This window comes from Chiroxiphia lanceolata, chromosome 25 (assembly GCF_009829145.1).
Source record: "Chiroxiphia lanceolata isolate bChiLan1 chromosome 25, bChiLan1.pri, whole genome shotgun sequence".
Lineage (NCBI taxonomy): Eukaryota > Metazoa > Chordata > Aves > Passeriformes > Pipridae > Chiroxiphia > Chiroxiphia lanceolata.
In genome coordinates, this window is record NC_045661.1 from 4,317,841 (window position 1) to 4,342,896 (window position 25,056).

At 49.4% G+C, this 25,056-nt stretch overlaps 1 protein-coding gene across 1 annotated transcript in view; it reads right to left on the bottom strand.

The window, feature by feature from the left end:
- Window positions 1–24,584, bottom strand: part of SYT6 (synaptotagmin 6) — a 36,456-nt gene extending 11,872 nt beyond the window's left edge. The window contains exons 1-3 of the mRNA XM_032710674.1: window positions 24,158–24,584; window positions 5,301–5,637; window positions 1,537–2,095 (exon numbers count right to left, since the gene is read on the bottom strand). Of these exons, the coding sequence (XP_032566565.1) occupies window positions 1,537–2,095; window positions 5,301–5,637; window positions 24,158–24,311 (1,050 nt within the window). The 5' untranslated portion in view covers window positions 24,312–24,584. The remainder of the gene's footprint in view (window positions 1–1,536; window positions 2,096–5,300; window positions 5,638–24,157) is intronic.
- Window positions 24,585–25,056: the final 472 nt, after the last annotated feature.

The following is a 25,056-nucleotide window of genomic DNA, read 5'->3' on the forward strand; positions in this document are numbered from 1 at the left end:
GGCATCACAACAGCAGCTCCCAGCACTGCCCTAGAGCACCTCACAGGCATCACATCTGCCTCCATGTCCTTAGACTGGCAGGGGAAAAGCTCTCTGTGCCCTGCCAGGGCAGCTCTAGCCTGAGAGCCACCTTCCAGGGCTGGATATCTATCCTGGATATCCTGGATATCCTGGATATCCTGCATGCATACTGTGTTCCCTGTGGTGCCTGGGATCATGTCCCTGTTGGGCACAGCAGCACAGGACACAGTGCTGGGCACATGTGTGAGACCTCACAGCTCTATTAGGAAGTTTTGAACACCTACAGTGGAAGAACAACCACTGAGAGCAGTGACCAAGGGGTACAACTGAGGAGAAACCTGCAGAGTTACAAGGCAAACATCTTCTGGTGCTGCTGACCACAACTGAGTAAGTGTTTGTGTTTGACAGTTCCCTCCCCAGTAGAGAAGGTGGGAGAGCAAAGGTGTGAGATGAGCTACAAGGGGAGCTGCAGGACAGATTTTTGCAAGTCATGGGGTTTTGCCAATCACCAGGACAGACGTGACAGGGCCCACACTTTGGGCCACAGGGGTGAGGGTGTCTCATATCTCCACTGCAGAAATAACAATGTGAAGTGACAAGGACAATGATGGACTTGATGTCCAGCTGCAAAGCAGCTCAATCATTCATTTGCCCCCAGAACCAGCCAGGTCCTCCTGGGAGGGCAGTGGAGGAACAGGCAGCTATTCTGGAAGGTTAATGCCATTGCTCTGCACTCAGTGATCAGTGTGAGGAGTGCCTTCCCTTGCCAGCTCCGTGTGACACAGAAAGAACTGGGACTTCCTTGAGGCTTGGCTTCTGCCAGAGGAGGTTTAGGTTGGATATTAGGAAGAAATTCTTTCCAGAGAGGGTAATCAGGCATTGGAATGGGCTGCCCAGGGAGGTGATGTATTCTCCATCCCTGGAGGTTTTTAAGATGAGACTGGATGTGGCATCAGTGCCATGGGCTGGGAACCATGGGGGTAGTGGACTAAGGGTTGGACTTAATGATCTCAGAGGTCCCTTCCAACCCGGCTGATTCTATGATTCTATGATACTATGATTCTATGATTCTATGATTCTGTGATTCTATGATTCTGTGATTCTATGATTCTATGATTCTCTTTCAGAGGGAATTCAACAGAACTGCTAAAAGACCCAAACCCACCTCTGGAAGAGTTGCCAGCAGCACATCTGGCATCTCTCAGTGCAGCAAAGCCCAACACCTCCCACTGGCCCTCCAGAGCTCTTTCTTACTGTGACCATGTGCATATGGCAAACACCTGTGCCACGGCTGCAGGTCCCCAGGGCTGATGGGACCAACTGCAGGGAGGCAACAAACCCGTCAGCGGGGAGTTGTGCAGGACTTACCCCTTTGGGCAGCGCAGACAGAAGTGGATCCCAACCTGCCCTGCCCAAGCACACACTTGGTACCTGTCAGACACCCCACACCACCCCAGGAGCACCACCCCACACACGCTGCCAGGGCAGGGCTGCCCCTCCCCGGCACACACTCACCGTCGTCGCGTACTGAATGTCCCTCCAGATGGAAGTCTCCCGGGAAAGGTCTGAGTCCTCGAACAGGTTCTCCAGGATAACTTCCCCTATCATGTCGTGCCTGGAGAACCTGTCAAAGTCAAAGACGCTCAGGTGGAGCTTCCTGCCCGCCAGCTCCTCGTGGGGCACAGGGAAGTGGAAGGACTCGTCGAAGGTGGGATTCAGAGTCTTCCTGTGGACCCGCGTCTGGAACTTGCGCTTGCGGTCGGGCAGGAGGTAGATCTTCACGTAGGGGTCCGAGCTGCCGCAGAAGTCTTTGGCTGGCAAGTCAAAAGCCCTGAGAATCCGGACGGTCAGCGTCTCGTTCTCGTAGTCGTACTTGAGGGTGAAGTTGATTTTCCCGCAGGTTTTTTCCGCCTCCTTTTTGGGGTCCTCGGCGTCGAGAGTTTTTTGGGTGTAGAGCTCGGGCTTGATGCGGCCGATGCTGGTCGGCTGCTCGGCCACGGCCGGGGGGTCCATGCCATAGTCCATGCTGGACACGTGCATCTGCCGAGGGAGGTGCCTCTTGAAGGAGATGTGCCTGCAGGAGGAAGACACGACAGCCGTGTGGTTTTCCAAGGACATTCCTCTCCTTTTTTCTCCCCTGGAGTACTAAGCTCGGAAAGCAGGAGAGCACAAGAAGGAGTTCAATAGGTCCCCCCGACCTCTGCACAGAAATAATGTGTATTATGGAAGTTGAACACTGAGGGGAACACCTCCAAAAATCTTGAAGGAACCCATCCAGCAAATCTCTGAAATTCCAGAGTATTTGCAACAAGCTGCATTTTTTCACCTGTTACACAAGTCACAGCCCAAAGTTGAACAGATGAGCCCCAACAACTCCTTAACCAGATCAAAACCAATCCAGACTATTCCCACCCTCAGTCCAAGATACTGGCACTAAGTTCTCTCAGGCAAAAAAACCCCTCACTTTTTTTTCCTTTGTGAGAGAACCATGACCACCTCAGGAGCTGAGGTTTTATCTGTAGAATCCCAGAGTGGTTTGGGTTGGAAGGGACCTTAAAGCTCTTATTCTACCCCCTATCATGGGCAGGGACACCTTCCACCACACCAGGTTGCTCCAAGCCCCGTCCAATTGGCTTTGCAGGGTATTGCTGCTTCCAGACTTTTCCAACAGACTCATCAGAAACTGATAGATAATTGTTGACAGGGAGGAGGGCACAGCCTTGTCAGGAATCATCTCTTGCCTTGAGCTCCCCTCCAGCACAAGCGAAGCTGTGTGTAAGCAAAGCTTTATCTAAGCAAAGCATAAAAGCTTGCTGTGGACTCACGGCATTATTCCAGATTATCTGGTGTTTACAAGGGCAGTTTGTGGAGTTACTTAACCAAACCAAGAACTGGTACAGCCAGAGCATTAGCTTTTGGTGGTACGTGGTGCTCAGAGAAATTACTCTCCTTGGCACATTCCTCGGAGGCATTAGGCTGGGCTGTGGATCAGAGGAACCTGCCAAGGAGAAAGTGGGTTTGAAACCTGCCCACGTACAGCCAAGTCCCACTTTGTTTGTCCTAATTCAGGCAGGCTGAGGGTGGTTTGTTTTTTTTCTCCTCTCTTGGAAAGGTGTAATAAAAACAGAATGAGCATGTGCATGCAGAGAGGGAATCAGCAGTGCAAAGAGCCGTGTGGATAAATGAAAGAGTGTGTGGCACAATTGCAGGTGGCACCGCGTTGATTTAACTCCAGCTACGTCAAACAGGAGGCTGTGGTTGGTGCCTCACTAATTCTGCAGAAATGCAGCCAATTTTCTGAGCAGTGTCTGTTTTCTCAGTTGCTCTCCCTCGCACATCTCGGGCACGGCCAGTGAAGCAAACAGGAGTGCTGGGGCTCAGCCAGGCCCCTGCCATCACCCCTTCCTGTCCCCGTTTCACCGCCTTCTGTGTCAAGGAGAGCTACTGTACTTCACAGAATCACAGGATGGTTTGTGTTGGAAGAGACTTTAAAGCTCATCTTTTTCCACCACCTGCCATGGGCAGGGACACCTTCCACTAGCCTAGGTTGCTCCAAGTCCAGTCCAACCTGGCCTTGGACACTTCCAGGGATGGGGCAGCCACAGCTTTTCCAGGCAACCTGTGCCAGAGCCTCCCCACCCTCGAACTAAAGAACCCCTTCCTCACATCTAATCTAAATCTCTGCTCAGTATTCTTGCTGAGAAGGTATCCCAGCATTCATCCAGCCTTACCCCACGTCCTGAGGGTATGTTGATGTCTCTGTCCCTGGCTGAGATGGAGATGGGCAAAAGCACCAACTGCAGCTGGTTCTGAACTTGTGCACTGAGCAATACATCAATTCTGCTGATCTAATTGTTCCTGCTCGGAGCCACGGCAGCGAGAGCGAGCCAAAGGGTCTAATTCTGTCTGACAGAGTACATCATTGATACTTCAGCCTGCCTCTCATGTTGGAACAAAATTAAAGTGGCCAAAGCATGCTGGTGACTTGACACAATGAGGTCAAGTCACAGTAATAGGGCTTGAATCCCTGATTTTTTAAAAAGGCCCACAGTAAGCCAGTCTTAACACATTAATTGGTTAATGGCCAATCTTTGGACAGTAATCCAGCATGTTGGTGCTTTCTTTAGCCTCCCTGATGGTATCTGAACCTTCGGCTTCATTCAGCAATCCTCCTGCCTGTCCAGTTGCTCACAGAGCAGTGTCCTTACTGAGCATCCCATCCCTGCTGAGCACCTTGACCCTGCTGAGTAGAATCCTAGAATCACAGAATACCCTGAGCTGGAAGGGAGCCACAAGGATCATCCAGTCCAGCTCCTGGCTCCGCACAGAACACCCCAATAATCCCACCTGAGAGTGTTGTCTAAATACTCCTGGAGCTCTGGCAGCCTTGGGGCCGTGAGCACTGCCCTGGGGAGCCTGTTCTGTGCCCCACCACCCTCTGGGGGAAGAACCTTTCCCTGATATCCAACCTAACCCTCCCCTGGCACAGCTCCAGCCATTCCCTGAGTCCTGTCACTGCTCACAGAGAGCAGAAATCAGTGCTGCCCCTCGAGAGGAAGCTGCAGATCATGAGGAGGTCTGACCTCAGGCTTCTCTTCTCCTGGCTGGGTGTTCTAGTTAGAACAGCTGGGACCAGTTCATCACTGGATGGGTGTAACCCAAAACTGTGTATTCTAGAGCCTTCCATGCCATTGCCCAGAAACTGTTATCAACAGACCATTTACACCCTCTGCCCAGAGCAGCCCTGACTCCTCAGGCTATAAACTGGGTGTTCAGAGGCCTGGGAGATAGGAGGGTGCTCCTGTCCTCACATCCTTTGTGGAACTCCCCACCCTGAGGGAGGTACTGGGCATTCCTGCCTGAACCTGAGGATAGATAATCTTGGAGTCTTGGAACTTTTGGAACCACTTGTGGGATCCAGAGGAAGACTGCAGATCACCACTCTCAACCAGACTGCACCATCACTCTCAACCAGACTGCAATCCCCACTCTTGCCCAGACTGCACCAGCTCTCTCACCAACAGGTTTTCCCCTCTCCTTTTACTTTGGACTCAGGGGGGCCCAACAAACACCACTCTGTTCATGCCCCAGGGTGCTGGGTTATACATTTGGGGTTTGTGGGTTAAACCCAATTGTTTGTCTGTATAATCGTACCTATTGTATTATTTTATTAAATTGTTATTCTGATTTATAATCTCTCTTTTGAGTTGAGTTGATTTCCCCTGCTGGTTTACCTTTAAACCAGCACACTGGGCATCACCTCCCTTCCCCTCACTCACCTGGTGGAAGACGCCGGCTCCGTGGTTTGCCTCTGGATCCGTGTGCGCCGCATGATGTGATCCTTCATGGACATCTGGACCTCTGCAGGGATGTCTGGGGACGTGTGGCTGATCTTCACCGCTGCCTCCAGGAAGCTGATGGCCCCCGTGTCCTTGAGCTTGTCTGCCATGCTGTCCTTGTGGCAGCCTGCCTCGCTCCTCAGCACGGCCAGGTTAGAGGAAAGGGCCTTGTTCCTCCAGGGAACCCAGCACAGCTTCCAAAAGAGAAACAGAAACACTGCCACCAGGGCCAGTCCACACACAATAACTATCACTGCAAGGAGGCTGACGGAGAGCTCTACAGGGAGAGAACAACAGCGACAGGGAGGGGAGGGACGGGAGAGGAGAGAAGAAAGATGGTGAGAAAATCATAAGTAAATGGAAGAAATGGTCCAAGCTGACTTATCTCACAGCTAACGTAGAGCTCTTGGCAAGTTCCTCAAGTGAGAGTCAAACCCAAATGAGCATCCCCGGACAGACTCGGGACACGTCTGGGTAGAAATGAGTGTCTCCATCTGGCCAGAGCTATGAAGTTTCATACCACGGTGCTTAAACTGGCTATAAAATATCACCCTTGGTTTGTTTTGTGTCATCAGCAAACTGCTGAGTCTGAAATCAGGAAGAATTGTACAGTTGCATGGTAGAAACAAGCTCCAGTGCTGTACTGGCAGAAGGTGCCTTTCTGCTTCACTCCACGGCTGTTCGGGCACTATAATGAAAAAAATCCATCTACCACCATCCTGGAAGTAGATTATTGTTGTACTATCAACACCCACATCTTGTCCAGATGTGTCCAGGGGGAATAAAAAGTAAATATCAACACCAAAAAAAAAAAATGATCACGAGCTGCTGATGCAGAGAAACCAAATGTAGAAGGAGGCTGTACAGAAAGTACTGCACAGCCTTCCTTACTCTGAACAGCACAGGAGCTGTGTGTTCTCTGACTCTCTGAGACACTTTTGCCTCGTGTGTTGTGTAATTCAGCATTTCAGTCTTTTTCTGGAGAGGACAGAGCTTCCATACATGTGGCTGAAGAATCAGGAAAGAGGGAATATATTATATATGTGTGTGTGTGTGTGTGTGTGTGTGTGTGTGTTTATACACCTAGGATATGAAATTATTCACAGCACTTCACAAAGAGAAAACATTGGCTATTTGAATTCTTTTCCTACAGTGTATTAATTCCCAGATTCCTACCCAAACCAAAACTCCAAGAGTTCAGGATCACGAGGATCATGAGGATCACGAGGAATACCAGTCCCTGATGGTGAAGCCAGGGTTTGCTCTGGAGGTAAGTCTGCAGTGTCAGGACTACATGGATTGCTTTGAGTTCATGGACAATTTCCTGACTGCCTGCTGTGTTATTTGTAGTTACCAGTAGAACAACACTCCTTAATTACCTAAGTGCAAGTCAGGACAGAAAGGCAAAAAACCACCGAACACTCCAAAATTTTATACATAATAACCATTACCTCTTATTCACCCTGTTTATGGCTATTCTTGAACCATAAATGTTTTCTGTTACCACATTTATTTCCCTGTCTGACCCCAAGGAACATGGTTGGTGACCTCTGCATTTCTGAACTGGGGAACTCACCTCTGTGCTGTAAATGTGATTCCTGACATGTGCTTTACCTTAAACAGGAGTCATAAAATACCTTCTGCTTCCCTTGGTCATATAGTTTAGTTTTGTACAGCTGTAATCAGACATTTAATCATGCAATGGTGTGGGTTGGAAGGAGCCTTGAAGATAAGGTAGTTCCACTCCCCTGCCATGGGCAGGGACACCTTCCACTAGACCAGGTTGCTCAGAGCCTCGTCCAACCTGGCCTGGATGCTTAAGGCTAAGAAAAAAATCTATGAAATACGAGAAAAGACAAAGTTTTTACATTGACAAAATAGCTGAATTTTAAAATTACTGAAAGAAACGCACAGAGAAATGAACAACAACAAAGCCTCACCCACCATTTATGAACCATAACAGCAAAGTGTTCGGGAACACATTTGTATCCTCAGCCTTTGCTCATGTGCCTCTGGGAATACAGCAGCTCCTGGGTGTTTGGGATTGCTGCACCAGTTCCTATAAGTGAAATCTCAAGGCAGCACCAGACACAAGATGTGACACCTACACCTGAGCAAGTCAGTTCTGCCAAACACCTGGGAAACCATCTGTTGTTTCTGATATCCCAGAGGAAACTGTTTTCCCACAAAATTACTGAGCTTAGCAAATTCACCAGGAGCCCGAGGCAAAGCTCCCTGACTGCCCATGAGTGCTTTCAACCCAAGGGCAGGGCTGGAAGGTGCCAGCAGGTCCAGAGGGAAAGAATGAATGTCATCCAGAGCTCTTTGCAACTCCTCTTTCCCTTTCCCAGCCTCCTGTACAGGTCAAGCTGCAGCATTTATTCTCTCCTTTAGCTCCGAGGTGGAAACACAGATCACTGCTGGAGTGAATAAACAGATCCCACCTTATTTAATAATAAATGGGGTTGTACAAGTCAGCGGCTGAGCTTCCTCAGAGATTTGGCTAAATGTATTCTCACCAAAGCTGAGAGCAGAGAGGTACCAATTCCCTACACTTTGAGTTAAATCTTGGAATTGTGCCCAGGAAACTCAAACACTTTCATAAGAAAACTCAAGAACCTGGACTTTTTGCAAATACCTCTTTGTTGGCACAAAGGAAATCATTGTGATGCAGAATCTCTCTCTCCTGGGAATTGCTGCATGACACAGAATTTTTGTTATTTCCACCCATTCCAAGGATTTATATGGGCCATGTGGCTCATTAATAGAAACCATCAGAAATAATCAGTTTTTCCTTCAGAAAACCTGTTGCTAGCTTGAGAAAGATCTTGATTCTTGTCACTCCTTGCTGGGCTGGCATTCATAATGTATCTGACAGCATTACAGACACTTTTATGCATGACCTCCTACTCCTTCCTCTGGCAGCTGCCATAAAGCAGGAGGAGAAGGGATCAGGATTTTACAGGCAGTTTTTAAGCATCTGCCTGGTTGGAATATTGGGTTGTTTGAAAATGACATTGACTTCTCCAGGACTTTTTTGCAACTTATTAAACTTAAATATCAATTGGACAGAGTTGACCTTCATTGACTTAATGAGCTTTCTCTTATGACTTTGAAAATACCACTTACTTTCTAGAAAATACATAGTATTCAAAATGTTATGCTTTAAATGTCCTTTAACTTGCAAGGAACTGTAAAAACAGGATAATTCCTCATCTAGCAGAAAATGCCTCAGGGTCAGAGCTTGCTTGGGTATTCCTGGCACAGAGGGAGGTGAGGTCAGTTCCCCCAAAGACAGAACAGCCAAAAGGACACCTCAGAAAAGGGGAAGAATGAGTTCCTTGGTTAGTATTATCCCACCCTGTGCAAGGTTTGGATCCAAGATGTCCTAAGCAGGGGGAAAAGAGGGATGTGCCTGTATCCAGCAGTGAGGAAGGAGTCTGTCTAATGCAGGAACAGTTCAGCCCCTGACCATTCACAAGGGACAGAGTCACATTATCACTCTGACAAACAACCCACCTGAGGAAAAACATGACAAGAACTATGTTTTTATTGTATTCTCTTCTAAAACAATTAACAGTGAGTTATTTGTCACTTTGCTGTCGGGTAAGTGGTGTGATAGAGGTGCAGAGCAGCTCCAGCCATTCCTCACCCTGGTCCTATCAAACTCTGTGCTGGTCCCTCATCCTCTCCCATTTCCCCTGAGAGACACTGTCACGCTGGAAAATGGGGTTTATTACAACTTGTAATTGAAAAGATCAAGCTTAAAAGAAGGAGGTCGCAAAAACAAATTAACATGGTTATTTTCCAGTCTCACTCCCCCCTGGGAGCAGGAGCTGCTTCCCAGAGGAATCTTCAGCTTTTGGCCACAGAGCAGCAGTAACGAAGCTCTTGACTGACTAATGAGGAGGGAGAGGAGAACAAGGAACAGGAAAGACATGGATATGAACACGAACATCTACCTGCACGAGCTGGTATGTTTAGGATGAGTTGTAGAACTGTTATTTATGTATTTATTATATAACACACTTGTTACCAAAACACCACAAAAAAGACCTGAAGCCGACAGCAAGCAACAGGGATGCCAAGAGCATCAAGGAGACTGAATCCCATCAATGCCACCCACAAATGATCTCATTTCTGCCTTGACTCGGCACCTCGGTTTGTGGTTTTTACCCATTTTGTGACATCTAAACTCCTTGCTGCTGAACCTTACCAAAAAGCTCACAGAATGGCTCAAAACTGTAAAATTTCCAAGAAGGTCACCGCTTTTTACTGCCCTTAAATCAAAGACTAAAGGCCCAGGGAAGGACGAAGAGCCGGTGGGGCAATAAAACTGTGAAGCTAAAAGCAAACTGAGGAATAGGGAATCATTCCGTGGTTAGTCCAGCACTCCTCACCCCAGGATCTGTGGACTCAGGGAGCAGCTCATCAGTAAAATCACCCATTTTGTTTCATCTTGGATGGGAACTAATTAAGAGATATGGTCGAACTACCTTTCAGCTTGATGTCCCTGATGACTCCATAATACCCAAACTGAGTTACCAAAGGGGATAATTAGCAAGGTCCAAACAGAAAGCGATTAATAATATGACAGAGTCATGATTACAGCAGTCTGTTAACTGCAAGACAATAGTGGTCTAATTGTGGCAACATTGACTTTTACTGCTGTGAAGCAGCTTGCGCTGTCATTAAAGAGATTCATGGCTAACTCCGAGTTTAATGTGAAGAGTTATATTTAATATCCTGAAGATGTAATTTAGCTTTCCTTCCACCCACTCCCCATAGAGAAAACAAAACACACTTGATGGCTCTCTCAGCACTCCAGCATCCATTAGTCATTCCAGCTACCTGTTGTATTTAAAGGAAGCTGGAATACCACGAGTGGAAGTCTGATGGGCTGGAAACACTCAGTGCTGCAGGCAGAGGTGCCACGTGGGGACAGAGTGATGCTGGAGGAGCTCAGCTGAAGTGGCCACCACACAGCTGTCCCTTTCTCCCAGCTCTGTGACACCTCCAAGGGGACAGACACCTTTCTCAGGCCCTGCAGCTCCTCACCAAGGCAGAGGGGACACCCTGACCTGACCCTCCACTGGTGTTGGGTACCAGCAGTGCTGTCAGCACAGCACAGTTGGATCCACAGCTCCATCCTCACACACAGACCCAGACACAGCCTCAAAACTGATCCTACCAAGAGCAAAGGGGTCCTGTGCAGGGCTAAGAGTTGGACTCCATGATCCTTGTGGGTCCCTTCCAACTCAGCATATTCTATGATTCTGTGATTCCCTGCAAGGGGCTCTAACTCATAAGTTCTCCAGTTGCTCATGGAAAACCTGGAGAGCTTGGGCTGATTTGCTCCCCTCTGGGTTTCCTTCAGCAGCTCCCAGCTATTCTGAGCTACAACTTGGAGCACGTAACACCTTCCCCCTCCAAATAGTCCTGGAAGAGCAGAGCAGTTCCAGGACATGGCAGATCCCAGAGACAGGGGGTGATGGTGATGTACCTTCTCCTCTCCTGCACTGGCTGCATGACTGGTTTTCCAGTGTCTCGCACCAGCCATCGCTCACACCACGCCAGCAGATATTTCCAGGCTCCTCCATCCATTTTCTGCTACATTTTTCTCCTGCAACAGTGCTTGTGAGAATATATTGTTCTATTTCTGCAGGGCTTTGTAGGGATCACGCACTCAAGTGATGGATTACTACAAGAGTTATTGCTGGAGGAGAAGACAGGCAGCTCTGGGGCTACAACGGACCGTGTGAGGCACCCACCAACTGCTGATTTCATTTTCTCTCAATTGAGAAGCATCAGCAATGTGAGTTTGATTAGCTGAGGGCTGGAAATTGGGCATGAGAAACCGTGGTGGATCTCAGAGGCCTGTGGGCAGAGGGGAGCACAGGGCAGCAGCTGCGGAGAGGGAAGAGGGTTCCATTAAACCTCAGACATAGACATGTTTATTTAGCAAAGCTGTTCAGCTTTGGAGGAAGGAACAGGGACTGGGTGGAACAGAAACCAAATATTAGACCCCCACAGCAGCATCCCAGCCAAAAACCAAACCAGGGGCCACAGAGACAAATGGGAATGTCCCCTTTGGGGACACAGCAAACCCTGAGGGGCACCACAGGGGTGAGCAGCAAACAGAGCCCTTTACAACAGAGATTCTGGAAAGGAAACTGTCTGGCTTATAAATCCTGGAATGCTGAGCTGGATGAGAGGCGACTGCAGTGCAGCAGAGAGCAGTTCTCAGCCAGCTCCCTATCCCCTCTCCAAGCCTCAGGAATGGAAACAGAACAAATAATAAAGATCAGATTGTCCCTGTCACCCCACACAGCTCCAATCCCTGTATCAGCTGGCAGCTGTGTTCACAGAGCCCACAGCTAAGTGGGCACTGGGGTCTGCAGAGAGCGTGGCAGCGGGAGGGAAGCACTGCAAGCCCAGTCACTGACTGCCTGTGTTTGCTGGGATGATGTCCAGTGTGCCAGTCCCCTGCTGGTGGCTTCATTGTCACATTTTGGGCCCCCTCGCTGCCATTTGGCTGTCATTTGAAACTTCAGCAACTTCCTGATTTACTGGTTGCGTTCTCCAGGCAGCCAGGAGCTACAGGAAAATGCCCTGAAATATTCCTGAGCCAGGCAAGTCATTAGGAGCTGTCATTTCAAAGTCTAAGTGCCGTCAATTCACCTTTCACAGGCAGCCTGGCAGCACAGGAGCTGCTGCTCCAACAAGATCACAGAGCTGTGGGTCTCAGGGAGGGGAAAATATTTCATCAAGTGCTCAGCAGATGTTAAAGGACCAGGTCAGAACACAATTCTGGGTGGAGCAGAGCTCCTGCCACCCCTCAGACGTTATCTCATGCTGTGGGAGGTGGAAAGGGCTGCAGGGCACCACATCTGACCCCAGAGCACTGGGGACATCGATCACCTTCGGGTCTGAGGGTCACAGACCTGTTTTCTTAGACCTTCCCAACTCCTCCTGTGCAGGGAGTGATCCCAGCACCAGGAGCACAGGTCAGGACTCACTTACAGCTCTACCCACACCTACAGACACCATGCTCAGATCCACCAGAGCTTGGCTGTTTGTCAGGACCTCTTGTAGGAGGACAGGGACCATCACCCAGCTGAGGACAGTGACACATCCTGAGAGTTTGTGGGACAGGGAATTGAAGTCACAGAAATACCTGGTACCACGACTCATCCAGAAAAAACCCAAAATCATAGGATTTTAGAATATTGAGTCCAACTCCTGACACTGCACTAAACACCCCAAAATCCTTCTGTGTCCATGAGAGCATTGTCCAAACACTCCTTGAGCTCTGGCAGGTCTGGGGCCATGATCACTGCCCTGGGGAGCCTGTTCAGTGCCAACCACCCTCTGGGGAAAGAGCCTTCTCCTCATATCCAACCCAAACCTTCCCTGACACAGCTCCATCCATTCCCTCAGGTCCTGGTCAACAGAGAAACAAATCAGGGTGTTTTTTAATTCTTGGTCATATAAGTAATAATCCACTTATTTTGTTATTCTGCATCAACCACAAGCAATCCCACTGAAGACAGCGGTGAATTTGAATTTACAAAAGTTTTCACAGACTGAAAACTTTCACACTGAGCTCATCACAGGGAGCTCAAAGGCAAACTCCCCTCTCAAAGCAGCAGAGGGGTGGGAATACTGGGAATGCTCATGAGGTGGATGTTGTGAGAGGAGACACTCATAGAACCATAGAAATATGGAATGGTTTAGGTTGGAAGGGACCTTAAGGATCATCTTATTCAAACCTCCTGCCATGGGCAGGGACACTTTCCACTAGACCAGGTTGCCCAGAGCACTATCCAGCCACAGAATCTCCCTGGAAGAAATGCCTCCCTGGAAGCTAAAAGGAGATTTCTCCTATTCCTGTGCTTCTCCAGGCCCTGGACACTGAGCCCTGTGCTATCAGCTCCCACCAGCCTCCTCCTGCCAGCACAGGCTCCCCAGGAACCCTGATGGAGCCTCCTCATCTCCTGCACACACCGAGTTGTGGAATGGATCATGGGGAGACAAGGACAGGAATGCTCAAACTGGATATGCCAAAGTTTCAGTTAGACAGCAAAAAACTTCTTAAAAATTAATTTGCTGCTACCACAGGGTTCCTGCCATGCAAGGGCTTATTGGAATGCAAACTATAAGCTTCAAAGGGGAGGATGAATCAGAAGCTATTTTGAGAGTAATTATATAAGACTATAAAACTCAAACCATCTCATTATTGCAAGGATGGAGACAACCTCCTTCATATGGAGACCTTGCAGGGATCCAGCATTTCAAGTGTCTGTGATCTATGGCCCAAGTGCAAACAGCAGCCTCATCATTCCCATCCAGGCAAAACTTCCTTCATTAGGCAGTGCCAGGGCTTTTCCCACCATTTACTGTGTTTCTTATGGGAATGTGGCTCTGTGGCTGGGAAAGAAGCTAGAGTGTGTGACATGGACTATTTCAGCCAAGATTTTGTTCCTTTAACTATTGTGTAATTTATAATCACAGAATATCTTGAGTTGAAAGGGACCCACAAGGATCATCCAGTCCAACTCCTGGCCCTGCACAGGACACCCCAAAATCCCAGCATGTGCCTGAGAGCATTGTCCAAACACTCCTTGAGCTCTGCCCACTGCCCTGGGGAACCTGTTCAGTGCCCAACCACCCTCTGGGAAAAGAACATTTTCCTGATATCCAGCCTAACCCTCTCCTGACACGGCTCCAGCTGTTCCATCAGGTCGTGTCCTGGTCACCACAGAGAAGAGCTTTCTATGAGAATTTTCTTCCCTGGAAAGCTTGTGAGTGCCAGTACTTGCAAATTCCCCAATGTTATAAACTCCAGTTCGAATTATAATTAAGGAGAAAATATTTAAGCCATGAATTTGCACATGGAATAAATCTCTGTTCCAACAACCACAGTCTCCAGGCTTTCCCGTGTCATGTTGGAGCCTGTGGCTCCTCATGGTTGTGAGAGGATGGGCTCCTGGGACAGCCCTGAGCAGTCACCTGCATTGTGCCCTGCCAGCAAGAAGGAAAGAGAGTTGTTTTTATTCTTGCTTACATATCCAGGCTACAGCTGAAGCTCCTGCTGTGTCTTGGCTCGGAGGAGGCGATGCCTGCCCTGTCCTCGTCCTCTCTGCACCCCAGGCCTGGTCCCTCGGGGGGGACTGTCACAGCTCAGGGTCTAAGAGAGATGCTTAGACAAGTGCATTAAACAGAGAAAAGACACTGCCACACCCTTTGCTACCTGGTGTTCTTCACCAGGTAGAAGGTTTGGCCCTTTTACCACCCAGGGAAGAGGCAGCAAATGCTCTCAGTCACAGGAGCTGCTCCAGTCCCCGGCAGAGTTTAAAAAAGCAGAGGGGAAATCTGAACAGAGTCATTCAGAGGGAAAGACTAAACATGATTTTTAAGTGCAGAGTCAACCATGAGGCACTTTAGAGCCCTGTATGTATACATAGCAAAAAAAAAAAAAAAAAAAAAAGAACAAATTAGCACATACAAATCATAGAATCATTAAGAAAAAGATAGATCATTGGCTCCCACCAAATGAAAGTGCACAAAACACAAAGAAAGGGATGTGATGTAAGATGAGAGTTTGGCAGCCTGGAGCTTGTGCCTTGCTCACTGTAATGGAATGGAGAAAGAGTTAATTGCCCCAAAAAGAAGCAAAATATCCTGAACAGCTGACAGGCACAAACCCTCTGCGTGGCTGCTCCGGGCAGGAGAAGCCTCTGCCCTCGCAGACTCTGAACAGCCAAAGCACAGCCATGAAATACCACCCAGCCCACACCTCTGCTGAGCTGTAATGCCAAATCCAATGTCCCAGCCACCCTCTCAGATGTTGGCTCTGCCTATGGACAGTCCTTAACCCATCCTCAGCTTGATGTTCCCAGAGGGATCTGCAGATGAAACTTCCTTCTCCCACCGTCACCTTGCCCACTGGTGACTGTGGGCTTTGTGCTGAGAGGCACAGCAGAGACAAGAACTAACACCCACTCAGTGGGGCTGTGCCCCAGCAGAACAGCTGGGCTGGAGGGGACAGATCAGAGGCTCCTGAAGACCAAAAATGTTGGTATTCAGTGGTTATTGGCTGATTTGGCCTTTCCCTCCAGGCTGTGTCCAAGGCACATTTGTCACTGAAACTTCTGCTGGCATGTGCAGCCCAAAGGGGAACTTTGGGCTGTCAGAAACACAGCACTTCTGTTATCAAAAGTGACAAAAATAGGAAAAAACCCCAACTTTTTCAAGCCGAAGGAAACATTTCCCGGTGATTTATGTCACATTCTGACTTAATCAACTGTTCTCCAGAGCATTATAAATGTGATAGCAAGAGTTGTCGCTGGTTTCTGCTTAAGTGATGACAAGCTAATGAACTATTATAAGCCACACTGCCTGCAATTATTGCACAGGGCTGTGTGCTAATCCCATGACATTTAATCACAATATGCTGTAGCAACATCTGTAAACAACTTGGCGGTGCTGAACACACACAGTGACCCGGGCTGAGGTTAAATCCCTGACTCTGAGCATCATCCTCCTCCTGTGATGTGACTCTGCACAGACAGGGCCTGAGCTGAGCTCTGTGTGCCAGGGGAACCTTGTGGAGACTGTTCCACATCAAGGGAAGCCTCTATTCAGACCTGAAGCTGAGCAGAGCCGGGCAGAGAAGAAACCACAGAAATCCAGACACTTCTGGGATGCAAAAATCCAGCTGCATTTCAGGACGAGAAGCAAACGAAGCAAGTAAAAGCTCTTTGCTGTTGCTCTGTCTCCCTCAAACAACCAAAAACCTTAAAATTTCCCTTCAAAAACTTGGTCAAAGCTGTGTCTGCTGTGAGGCACCAGCACAGGTCAGCAGTGCCTCTGTGCCCACACTCTCCACCCTGGAGCTGCTGCCTCGCTGTCCCTCACTTCCTACTGTGGGATTCATTTTTAGGGAAAGGCTTCCCTGCAGCTCTCTCTTGGACTCCATTTTGGCTCAAAAAGTCACTAAAATCAGGCTACCCTGAAAAGATCTCAGGATGAAGTTTAACTGGGAACAGAACTGGGGTCTCTCCCCATCCCAGCCCTGCAAAAGCACTGACCCCCATCCCAGTGCCAGCAGCCCCCTGCTCTGCAATCCAAGCAGTGCTCAGCCAGGGCGGGCAGAAGATCCCAACTGTGGGACAAGGCAGCCCAGAAAGCTTTCCAGAGACTTTCCTGAGTGGCCCCTGCCCAGGACACGGAGCTCCTCCAGCACAAGGGGTTCCTTGAGCTCACGCAGCATCCTGGAGGAGCTTCATTGCCTGGATCTGCCACACCAGAGACCCAAAACTAGAGATGCAGGATTCATCCAGAACTCTCCTGGCTCCAGGGGCTGCAAAGGCTGGGTCATACCCAGACCAGTGTCCTCAGGTTGGCAACTGAAGCCACCTAGACCCAAAACAATCACTTAAACCCACATTATGCCCTCTGTCTCTCTCCCTCTCAACTTGTTGTGCCAATAACACCCAGCACACAACAGCCTGTGACTCTGAATGGCAGAGCAGCACTGGTGGGTCCTGCACTGTTCAGGATGCAAATGGAGCAGCCAGGAAGGCCCCACCTGCCTGGGCCCCAGGGTTGGTACAGGGACCCTTTTCTGAAATGCAGAGGTTTGGAAAAGAGCATTTCTTTGTTCAAGCTGCGCTGAATGATGAGGGAACTTCCTCCCCAAAAGGCTCTGCTCCTGTCATTAGCTGCTGCTGCTGCTGCTTCCATTAGCTTGGAACAAAGACAGGGATCTTTAACCCCTCAAATGTGCTCCGCAGCAGTGGTGTGTGCAGGCTGGGCTGCCTGAGCCTACACATTGATTAAATGGGTTCTGAGATTCCCTTTTCCAGTGATTCTTATCACTCCACACCCTGCAGCTCACAATCCTGCCAAAAAGAACATTTTGACCAGAGCCCAGATTCAGACCTGGGATCAAATAACTCCAAGCAAATGCTCCCCAGCAAGTGCTGCATCTGGAGAGGATAAAATGAGGAGGTGCTCTCTGTGCTCACCTCACACTGTGTCACACAAGTGTATTCACTGCTTTGCAGCAGCTACAAACACACGCAGAAAACCAGAGTAATGCAATCCCACAGGCACTGCTGTGCTAGAATTCCTGGGCAATTACTATTCCATGGAACCAAACAGTCTAGGGCTGTGTGTCTTAATGATGGCTTGGAAAGGGCTTCTATGAACCCTGCTCCCTGGCATCCTGCCTTCAGGCTTTGCTGCACAGTTTCCTGTGATGTTGTCAAACATGAACCTGCACCAAACAAACTGAACTAAACATAAAGACACCCTCAATCAGCATCTGCAGCTCCGCTACGCAGGAGACACCCTGCAGGATAACTTTCTTTATTCCTCAGGCAGGTGAAATGTACAGTTAATAATCACTCCAAAAATCCCCTCCCTGACCCTCCAGGATGCCATTTTGCAAGGTACAAGTATAATTAAAGACAATACATGGCAGGGAGACTAATTGCATCTCTCCCAAACAACTGCCGGTGTGATTGCTCTGTTAGTGAGTCCACTGGATTGAAGCAATAAGGGCTGTTGCAGACGAGCTCCCTGATTTTATGACATGCAGATAGGAAGGAAAAACATATATTATCACCCTTGAAAAAGAAATAGCAAATACTAAAACCAGAAAAAGCTGCCTAACCAAGATGAGATGGGAACCCGGGGTCCTGAGGAAGAATATGTGATTGCACCTAGAAACGGGGAACAGTAAGAAGAAACAGGTAAGAAAAACAAGGATAGTCGAAACTGTAGTTAAATAACAAACTGCATGAGGCGTGAGACCCTGTCGTGGGTCTGTTTTGTCCCTGCAGAATGAAGACACACATGTGAGAGGATCTGGCTGCCGGCGAGCACACGGGGGGTGTGTGTGCAGCAAACGGAGCGACTCCAGCACGGCAAAGATGTCAAGCAACAAACACCTGCAAACACAAAAACGCCAACCACCTTCCCCGAGCCATCCCACGGAACGGCGGGGAAGATCGGAGCCAGGCTGTGTGTGTGCCCTGGTTTGAACCAGCTGGAAGGAAGCACACGCTGGGTTTCGGCGAAACGTCGGGAGGATGCTGAGAGCAGGAGAAAATGTTTCAGCGGCGAAGGCAGAAACTGCTGAAGGAAAATGTTTGTTTTTTTTTTAAGGATAAGCGGCTCCATGTTGAGGAAAAAAAAAAAAAAAAGGGAAAGAATTATTAAAGTAACTTCAGAAATGTGGACTTACCAGCGCGGCAGCAGCTCCTCAGAGCGGTCCCTGGTCGCTGCCCTCAGCCTGCTCGCGCATCAATTAACACCGGCAGCGATCCCGCCGCCTGTTTCTATGGAGTTGGAGATGCTGAGCCCTGACTATGCATGAGGCTACTGCAGCTGCATCGGAACAGGCTCCCCTGGTCCGCAAAAAATCTACAAACAGGAGCAGCCTCCCCGCTCTGCCTCGGGGATGAATCAACCAGCAGCAATCAGGAGGCTGCAAACCTGCGTCTATGCAGAGAGGTGCTCACAGGGCTCCTGAGCACGCACACTCCACACAGCTCCAGAGGTGCATTTTATTTACCAGGACCATCACAGAGCAGAGCCAGAGGCAGCTGGAGAGTCACAGATCCGCACACAATACATAAGCAGAGACACGTGTCCACAGACAGGTGATTTAATCCATTTTTCCTACATTTACACAACTGGTTTCAACCCTATTCCAATACAGTTTTGCAAACCTTCCTCCTGGCAGCAAGGTCTGAACCTGACACCTCCAGGACCTGAGCACAAACCTGGTTTACTTGATCTAAAGAGCAAATCTGCTGCACGTAGCTCTGGCTGGCTCTTTCCTGGGAGGAAAGGCAAGATCCATTTTACAAGTGCATTACTCCGTGATAAGAAGGATATTTGCCCCAAGGAGCAACTCCTCATATGCCTGGCCTGAGGAAACACAAGCTTCAGTGGATAATATTAGCTTTGCTTGGGTGGCTTTGAGCATGTTTACTGTTATATTGACTTAAAATACACTTGAATGGTGATTCAGAAAACCGTTATTACGGCTGGTGAGTAAATTCCAGACGTGCCCATATTTCACAGGTAGTGGCTGCAGGCATCCCATATCCATGAATGGGGGTGTAATCAGTTTTCCCATTAGTCAAACCATCCTATCAAGGGATAATTTTTTTCTCCAAGAAAAATACTCCAGAAGCAATTTCTCAATATAAAAATGGTCTTTCTGCACCAACATTCCCGCAACGAAAAAATCCTCTATTGCAAGGAAATTCACCCCTTTTTCTGCCCGCAGCAAGAACACTTCTGTGCTTGGTTTAACATTTTAATAGTCTTTGCCAAGTGCCAGGAGGGTGTTCAGCGCTGTACGAGCTGTACTGAGAGTTCAAAAAGAACAGTTCACACAAGGGGCAAAACACTGAATGTGCTCTGAATTACTGGGGGTGAGAGCCCAGGACAGCTGGCAATGTGTGCTGGGAACACAGATTATCCTAAAGTCGCCTCTGGTTTTCCCCAGCTGTCCTATTCCCGTCCTCTCCCTTCAGCTTTAAACCCCCTGCACCAGGAAAGCACAAGAGCATTTTGCTGGGGTGAGCCAGTGCATAAGGGAGGGTTTGAGGAGGGTACACACATTGTGCTGAGATCAACAGGGACTGCTGATCTTTGTGGACTCACTGCATCCTGAGCTTTTCAGAGGGAAGCAAAGCTTTTTACAAGTGGATCATTAAGAAAAAACAAAAACAAACAACTTGGGTTATTTAAAGAAAGTCACAGCACAGTAGTGCAGCAGGTAGGAATCAAACCCAGGGGTTTGCTCCTGGATATGCTCTGATCCTTTTGTAAATTCTCTCCCATACCCAGGCACCATCCCTTAAATCAGCATCACAAGCCACCTGCTCCACTCACAGAATCATGGAATCACACAATGGTTTGGGTTGGAAGGAACCTTAAAACTTGTCTTTGTTCCACCCCTGCCCACTAGCCCAGGCAGGGACACCTTCCACTAGCCCAGGCTGCTCCAAGCCCCATCCAACCTGGCCTTGGACACTTCCAGGGATGGGGCAGCCACAGCTTCTCTGGACAACCTGTGCCAGGGCCTCCCCACCCTCACAGGGAAGGATTATTTTCTAACACCCAATCCAAACCTACTTTCTCTAGTCCCACTCCAGCAGCTCTGCACATTCATTTCAGAAGGAGTCAAGCTCAAACCTTCCATCCCATTCTCCACATGATCTCCCAAGCTGGCAGCCTCTGTCCTTATCCAAACCCAGCACTGTGAATCCACGGGGAGCAGGACCCAGCCCAGGGGAATTTGGGGAGTGAGTCAGCAACAAAATTCAGTCCAAACTCAGCAACAACCTGACAAGTCACAGCAGAGTTCATGGTGGTGAGAGCTGTGCAGGGCATGACACAGTCCCAGTTCCCAGGGATTCAGGGATGCTGGAACCAAGCTTCCCTCAGCAAGGACCACAGAATTCATCCCCCTGGATCAGCCCTGGGCAGAAGCAGGCAGGGAGAGCTCACTCCACTGCAGGAGCTCAGAGCAGCCCATGGGGAATCATAGAATTGCAGAATTCAGCTCAAGAATCCCTTCCTGAGCTGGAAGGGACTCACAAGGATCATCAAAGACCAACTGGCCCTGCACCGGACCACTCCCTGTTTCCCAAAGGCTGTTGCAGCTCCACTCCCATGGGAAGAGGAATTGGGAAGGGGGGCAGCTCACTGTACTGAGGGGTCCTGGCAGTGGGGGCTCCCCTGCTCCACAGCCAAGGGCTTTGCACTTCAGTGGGGCTGGACCACAAACTCTCTCAAAGATCCAAGAGCTCCCACTGCCCCTCTAGGGCAGAAAATGGCCATGTCCATGCATTTGAGGGACACCTCAGCAGTGGTAAATGCTGTCCCCCTGTCACAGGCACTGTCCCTGCGTGCAGCTCGTGCCTGTGCACTGGTGGCACTCCCAGCATCCCTGCACAACAGCTGAGGCCTGGCAGGGAAGAGAGCTATCAGATGGAGGGAGCTCCGGGGGAGGGTTTCAGACAGGCACAACAAAAGGCTGCTGCAGCTCGCTCGATCTCAGGGCCCCCAGCCAAGAGATCAGTTCTATTCCTGGCACCGCCGAGGGCCAAACTGCGGGCGAAGCTCCCCCTCACACCCCCCTGACGCATCGGGACCCAAACCTTCCCCAGCCAAACACCTCATTTTTCTGACATATTTAGCTGCTGGGTGACTTGCCAGCAGCAGCAGCAGCCCTGCAATCCTCCTTTGTTGGGTGTACACAGGAGAAATGCTGCAGCTCCATTTCTCTTGTTGACTTTAAGGAGGAGATTCAGTTATTACATAACCCGAAGGACAGAGAGTAGATGAGCATCTACCTCGTCCACAGCAGCACTTTAAACCATTCAGTCCAAAATGGTTTAAAAAAAAAGAATAATCACTGCATAAAGCCTTACTCTTACATAAACTGTTCAGTAATATTTTTATATTCACGGGGTTTTTTCCACTCTTGGATGCAGTTCAGGAAGGCTGGTGATACTTGGCTCATTTCTTCGCCACTCCACGGCATTCCCTGAGGATACTGCTCCCCACCAACACATGAAACAGCAGGAAAAACACCCAAACTGCCCCTGTGGGGCTGATGACAGAGCTGTGCAGGAGCAGCCTGGCTCCCAGCTTTGGCAGCATGGCAGTGCTTTGTTCAACATGGACTTCACCAGGATACTCGACCAGACAGGCTGATTCAGCCAGAAGTTAATAGATTTATCCAGGAGGCAGCAAACTGACCAAGATGCCCGAGACTTCACATGATGATGACAAATAGGGCCAATTTGACTCCAGCAAACTTGGTGTTCGGTTGCCAGGGCTGTGCTGTCCCCACGGGGACACTTCAGCAGGAGCCAGGACTCCTCTGCCTTGGTACTGACATGGCACATGCCTCGTGCCATCTGCTCATCTTCACACAACCAAGCTTTTTATCTGCCTGCCTTTATGAGGACGAGCTCGCTGGGTCTGAACACAGGACTCCAGGCAGCCCAGAGCAAATTTGCTTAACATGAGACTTCAGGATAAAATGGACAAAGCACCAACGCAGATAATTAGATAAACATCCAGACACTGATGGGAAAGGTTTCGTACCTCTGTAACTACATTAGTTAACACTTAATGCAAACAGATATCTTCCCGTGCTGGAGCAGTTTTACAGCCAGGTATTGAGAAATATTAGCACATGTCGGGCCCAGAGTGTGTTCTTGGTGCTGTCTAGACATAAAAATGGGCCCAGTCATGCAGAGCAGAGACAACAGCCCTGGCTGCTCCTGCAGCCAGCCCAGCACAACTCACCAGGGCACTGGGGCTGACACTCCAACCAGAGCTCAGAGCACACAAACATTTGCAATGCTAAGGGCAGATGATGATGTGATCGTGACCTGAACACGAGGTCCTGAACAGGCTGCACAAATAAATTCACATCTGTCATGTCAGGGTGGACAGAACAAGAGCAGCGCAGGTCTTGCTGCTGCAGAGTCAGGAAAATGTTAATTTTGGTGCTGAGGTGAAGAATTCCGAAGTGATACAGTACGTTATTTGCAATAAGGAAAAGAGCTGCATGGGATGTGATGTGTAAGGTCACGAGCAGCCTTGGCAAGAGGCCTCCAGAACAAGCAGGTATAAAGCAAAGTTATTAAAAAGAGAATTCAGTTACAGGCAGAGTGGAGTGTGAAAGGAAGGTGTTTGGCTGGGCATACCAGCAAAACAGTGCTGGAAGCACCAGTGCAAACCAACAGCTGGCAGAATCCTGGTGACACCTGCCCTGGCTGCCAGCCACATGCCAGCATGAGGGGGGCAGGAAAAAGGAAAGGAAGATGACACAGAGGGACTTGGGCAGGGATTGATGGGTGACTGTGCTGCACAGGGGCTCTGCAGAGTGCGCTCAGAAGGAAAGAAAGTAAGTTTGTGAGAAGTGATGCTGTGAAACCCACCTGTGTTGGCAGGTCTTTGCCTACAGAAACCTTGAAAGGATCCTTCTGAAAATGTTGGAATACACATACAACTCATCAATAATGCTAAAAACCATGGGATTTGGGGTCCTGCTCCTCAGCACAGGGGACTCAAGCTTTCCCTGCCAGTGTCTCCTGAAGTGACAGCAGAACCTCACTGGAGCAAGGAAGTGTGAGCAGAAGTGTATGGAAAATTCCCCCTTTGTAACACAGAGATGCCTCTTTGCTCCCAGAGCATTATTCCTGACTCATCACTGACACACCAGTGTCCCTCCCTGGCTCTACAACCTGAGGAGGAACAACTCAGGCAGTCCTTACAGAGAGTAAAACACGTACGTGGGAGTACCTTCAGATCCCTTTTGGTGAACTAAAATCCATGGAATCCATGTGAGTCCCTCCTTTTCTCAGGCTGGGATAGCAGTAAACAGTTTCTGTCACCTCAGTTACTTCAACAGGCTCTTTACCACTTTTTTTGTTGGCTTGGTTTTTGTTTTACACAGGACAGGACTCCAGGTCTGTGCAGAAGGAACTTCCACAGAAACTTTCTCTCATTAACCAGCCCGGAACACCCCGACTGTCCCCCCGTGCAGCATTCCCATTCCACATCAACAGGTGAGGCAGTACTGGCACCCAAAACTTCACGGTGGAACACGTGTAAAGGGAAATAACCCCCCAGCAAGGGTACCAAGACCAGTCCCTCAGGTCTAACACAGGGATCCCAAACATTTCCCTTTCCCCACGGAGTCCTCCTGCCTTCCACAGGCACCCTCCAGACGGGAGCAGGGACCGTACCTGGCTCGGAGATGATGAGGCTCTGGTCAGAAGGCAGCAGGAGGAATTCCCTGCAGGTGTCCAGGTCCAAGCTGGGCAGGCTTTTCTTCTGGCACAGCTCGGTGACGATGTGAACTGCCCTGCGACAGCGGCCGTCGTCCCTGGGACCACTCATCGCCCTCTCGCATCCTCCACCACCCCCTGCCCTCCAAGAAACTTGGGCTAGCAAAAGAGGGTGGGTTTGGTTTTCATCACACGAGCAGCTTCACACCAGTTCCACCCTCTGGCATGGCAGCACCTGCTGGGACACCCGGAGCTCCAGCCCTACGGACCCCGCTCAGAGCCGGAGTCTCCCCCAGCCTCCTGGTCCCTGAGCTCCCCACGGCCCTGCCAGCGCTCCCGGTGCCTCATTGCCTCTGAGATCACAGATCTGTTTACTGCCAAGGCTGCTCCAGACAAAGAACCTCCTACCAAACTCAGTTTCGTGCCCTCCACACGACACACGTATTAAAGCTGCAGCCCAGATAATTCTTTTTAACCCTTTCGTTGCTGCCCTTTCTCCAGGTACAGAGTTTCAGATCCCCATCCCGGAGTGATTTTGCAAACAGAATGAATGCTGAAACCTCCTGGCTGAGGATGGCACATCACCAGGGAGGAGAAACCAGAGTGCTCCCATGAACAGTGCACAAACTACTTACAAGTGCCAAAGGCAACATAAGAAAAGCTGCATGTTTTATTGATTTGTTTGTGCTGGTCCTAACACACCAGGCTGCAGATGGCAATAGAGATTGAGAACACCATTCCAGCCCATAATTAGATTTCTTTCTTTTTTACTTTCTGCAGTATTTTTTTATTCCTGTTGTAACTTAGCAGGCAGGTCGTGCCACGCGGCACAGCATTTATCTGACAGGCACGGGCCA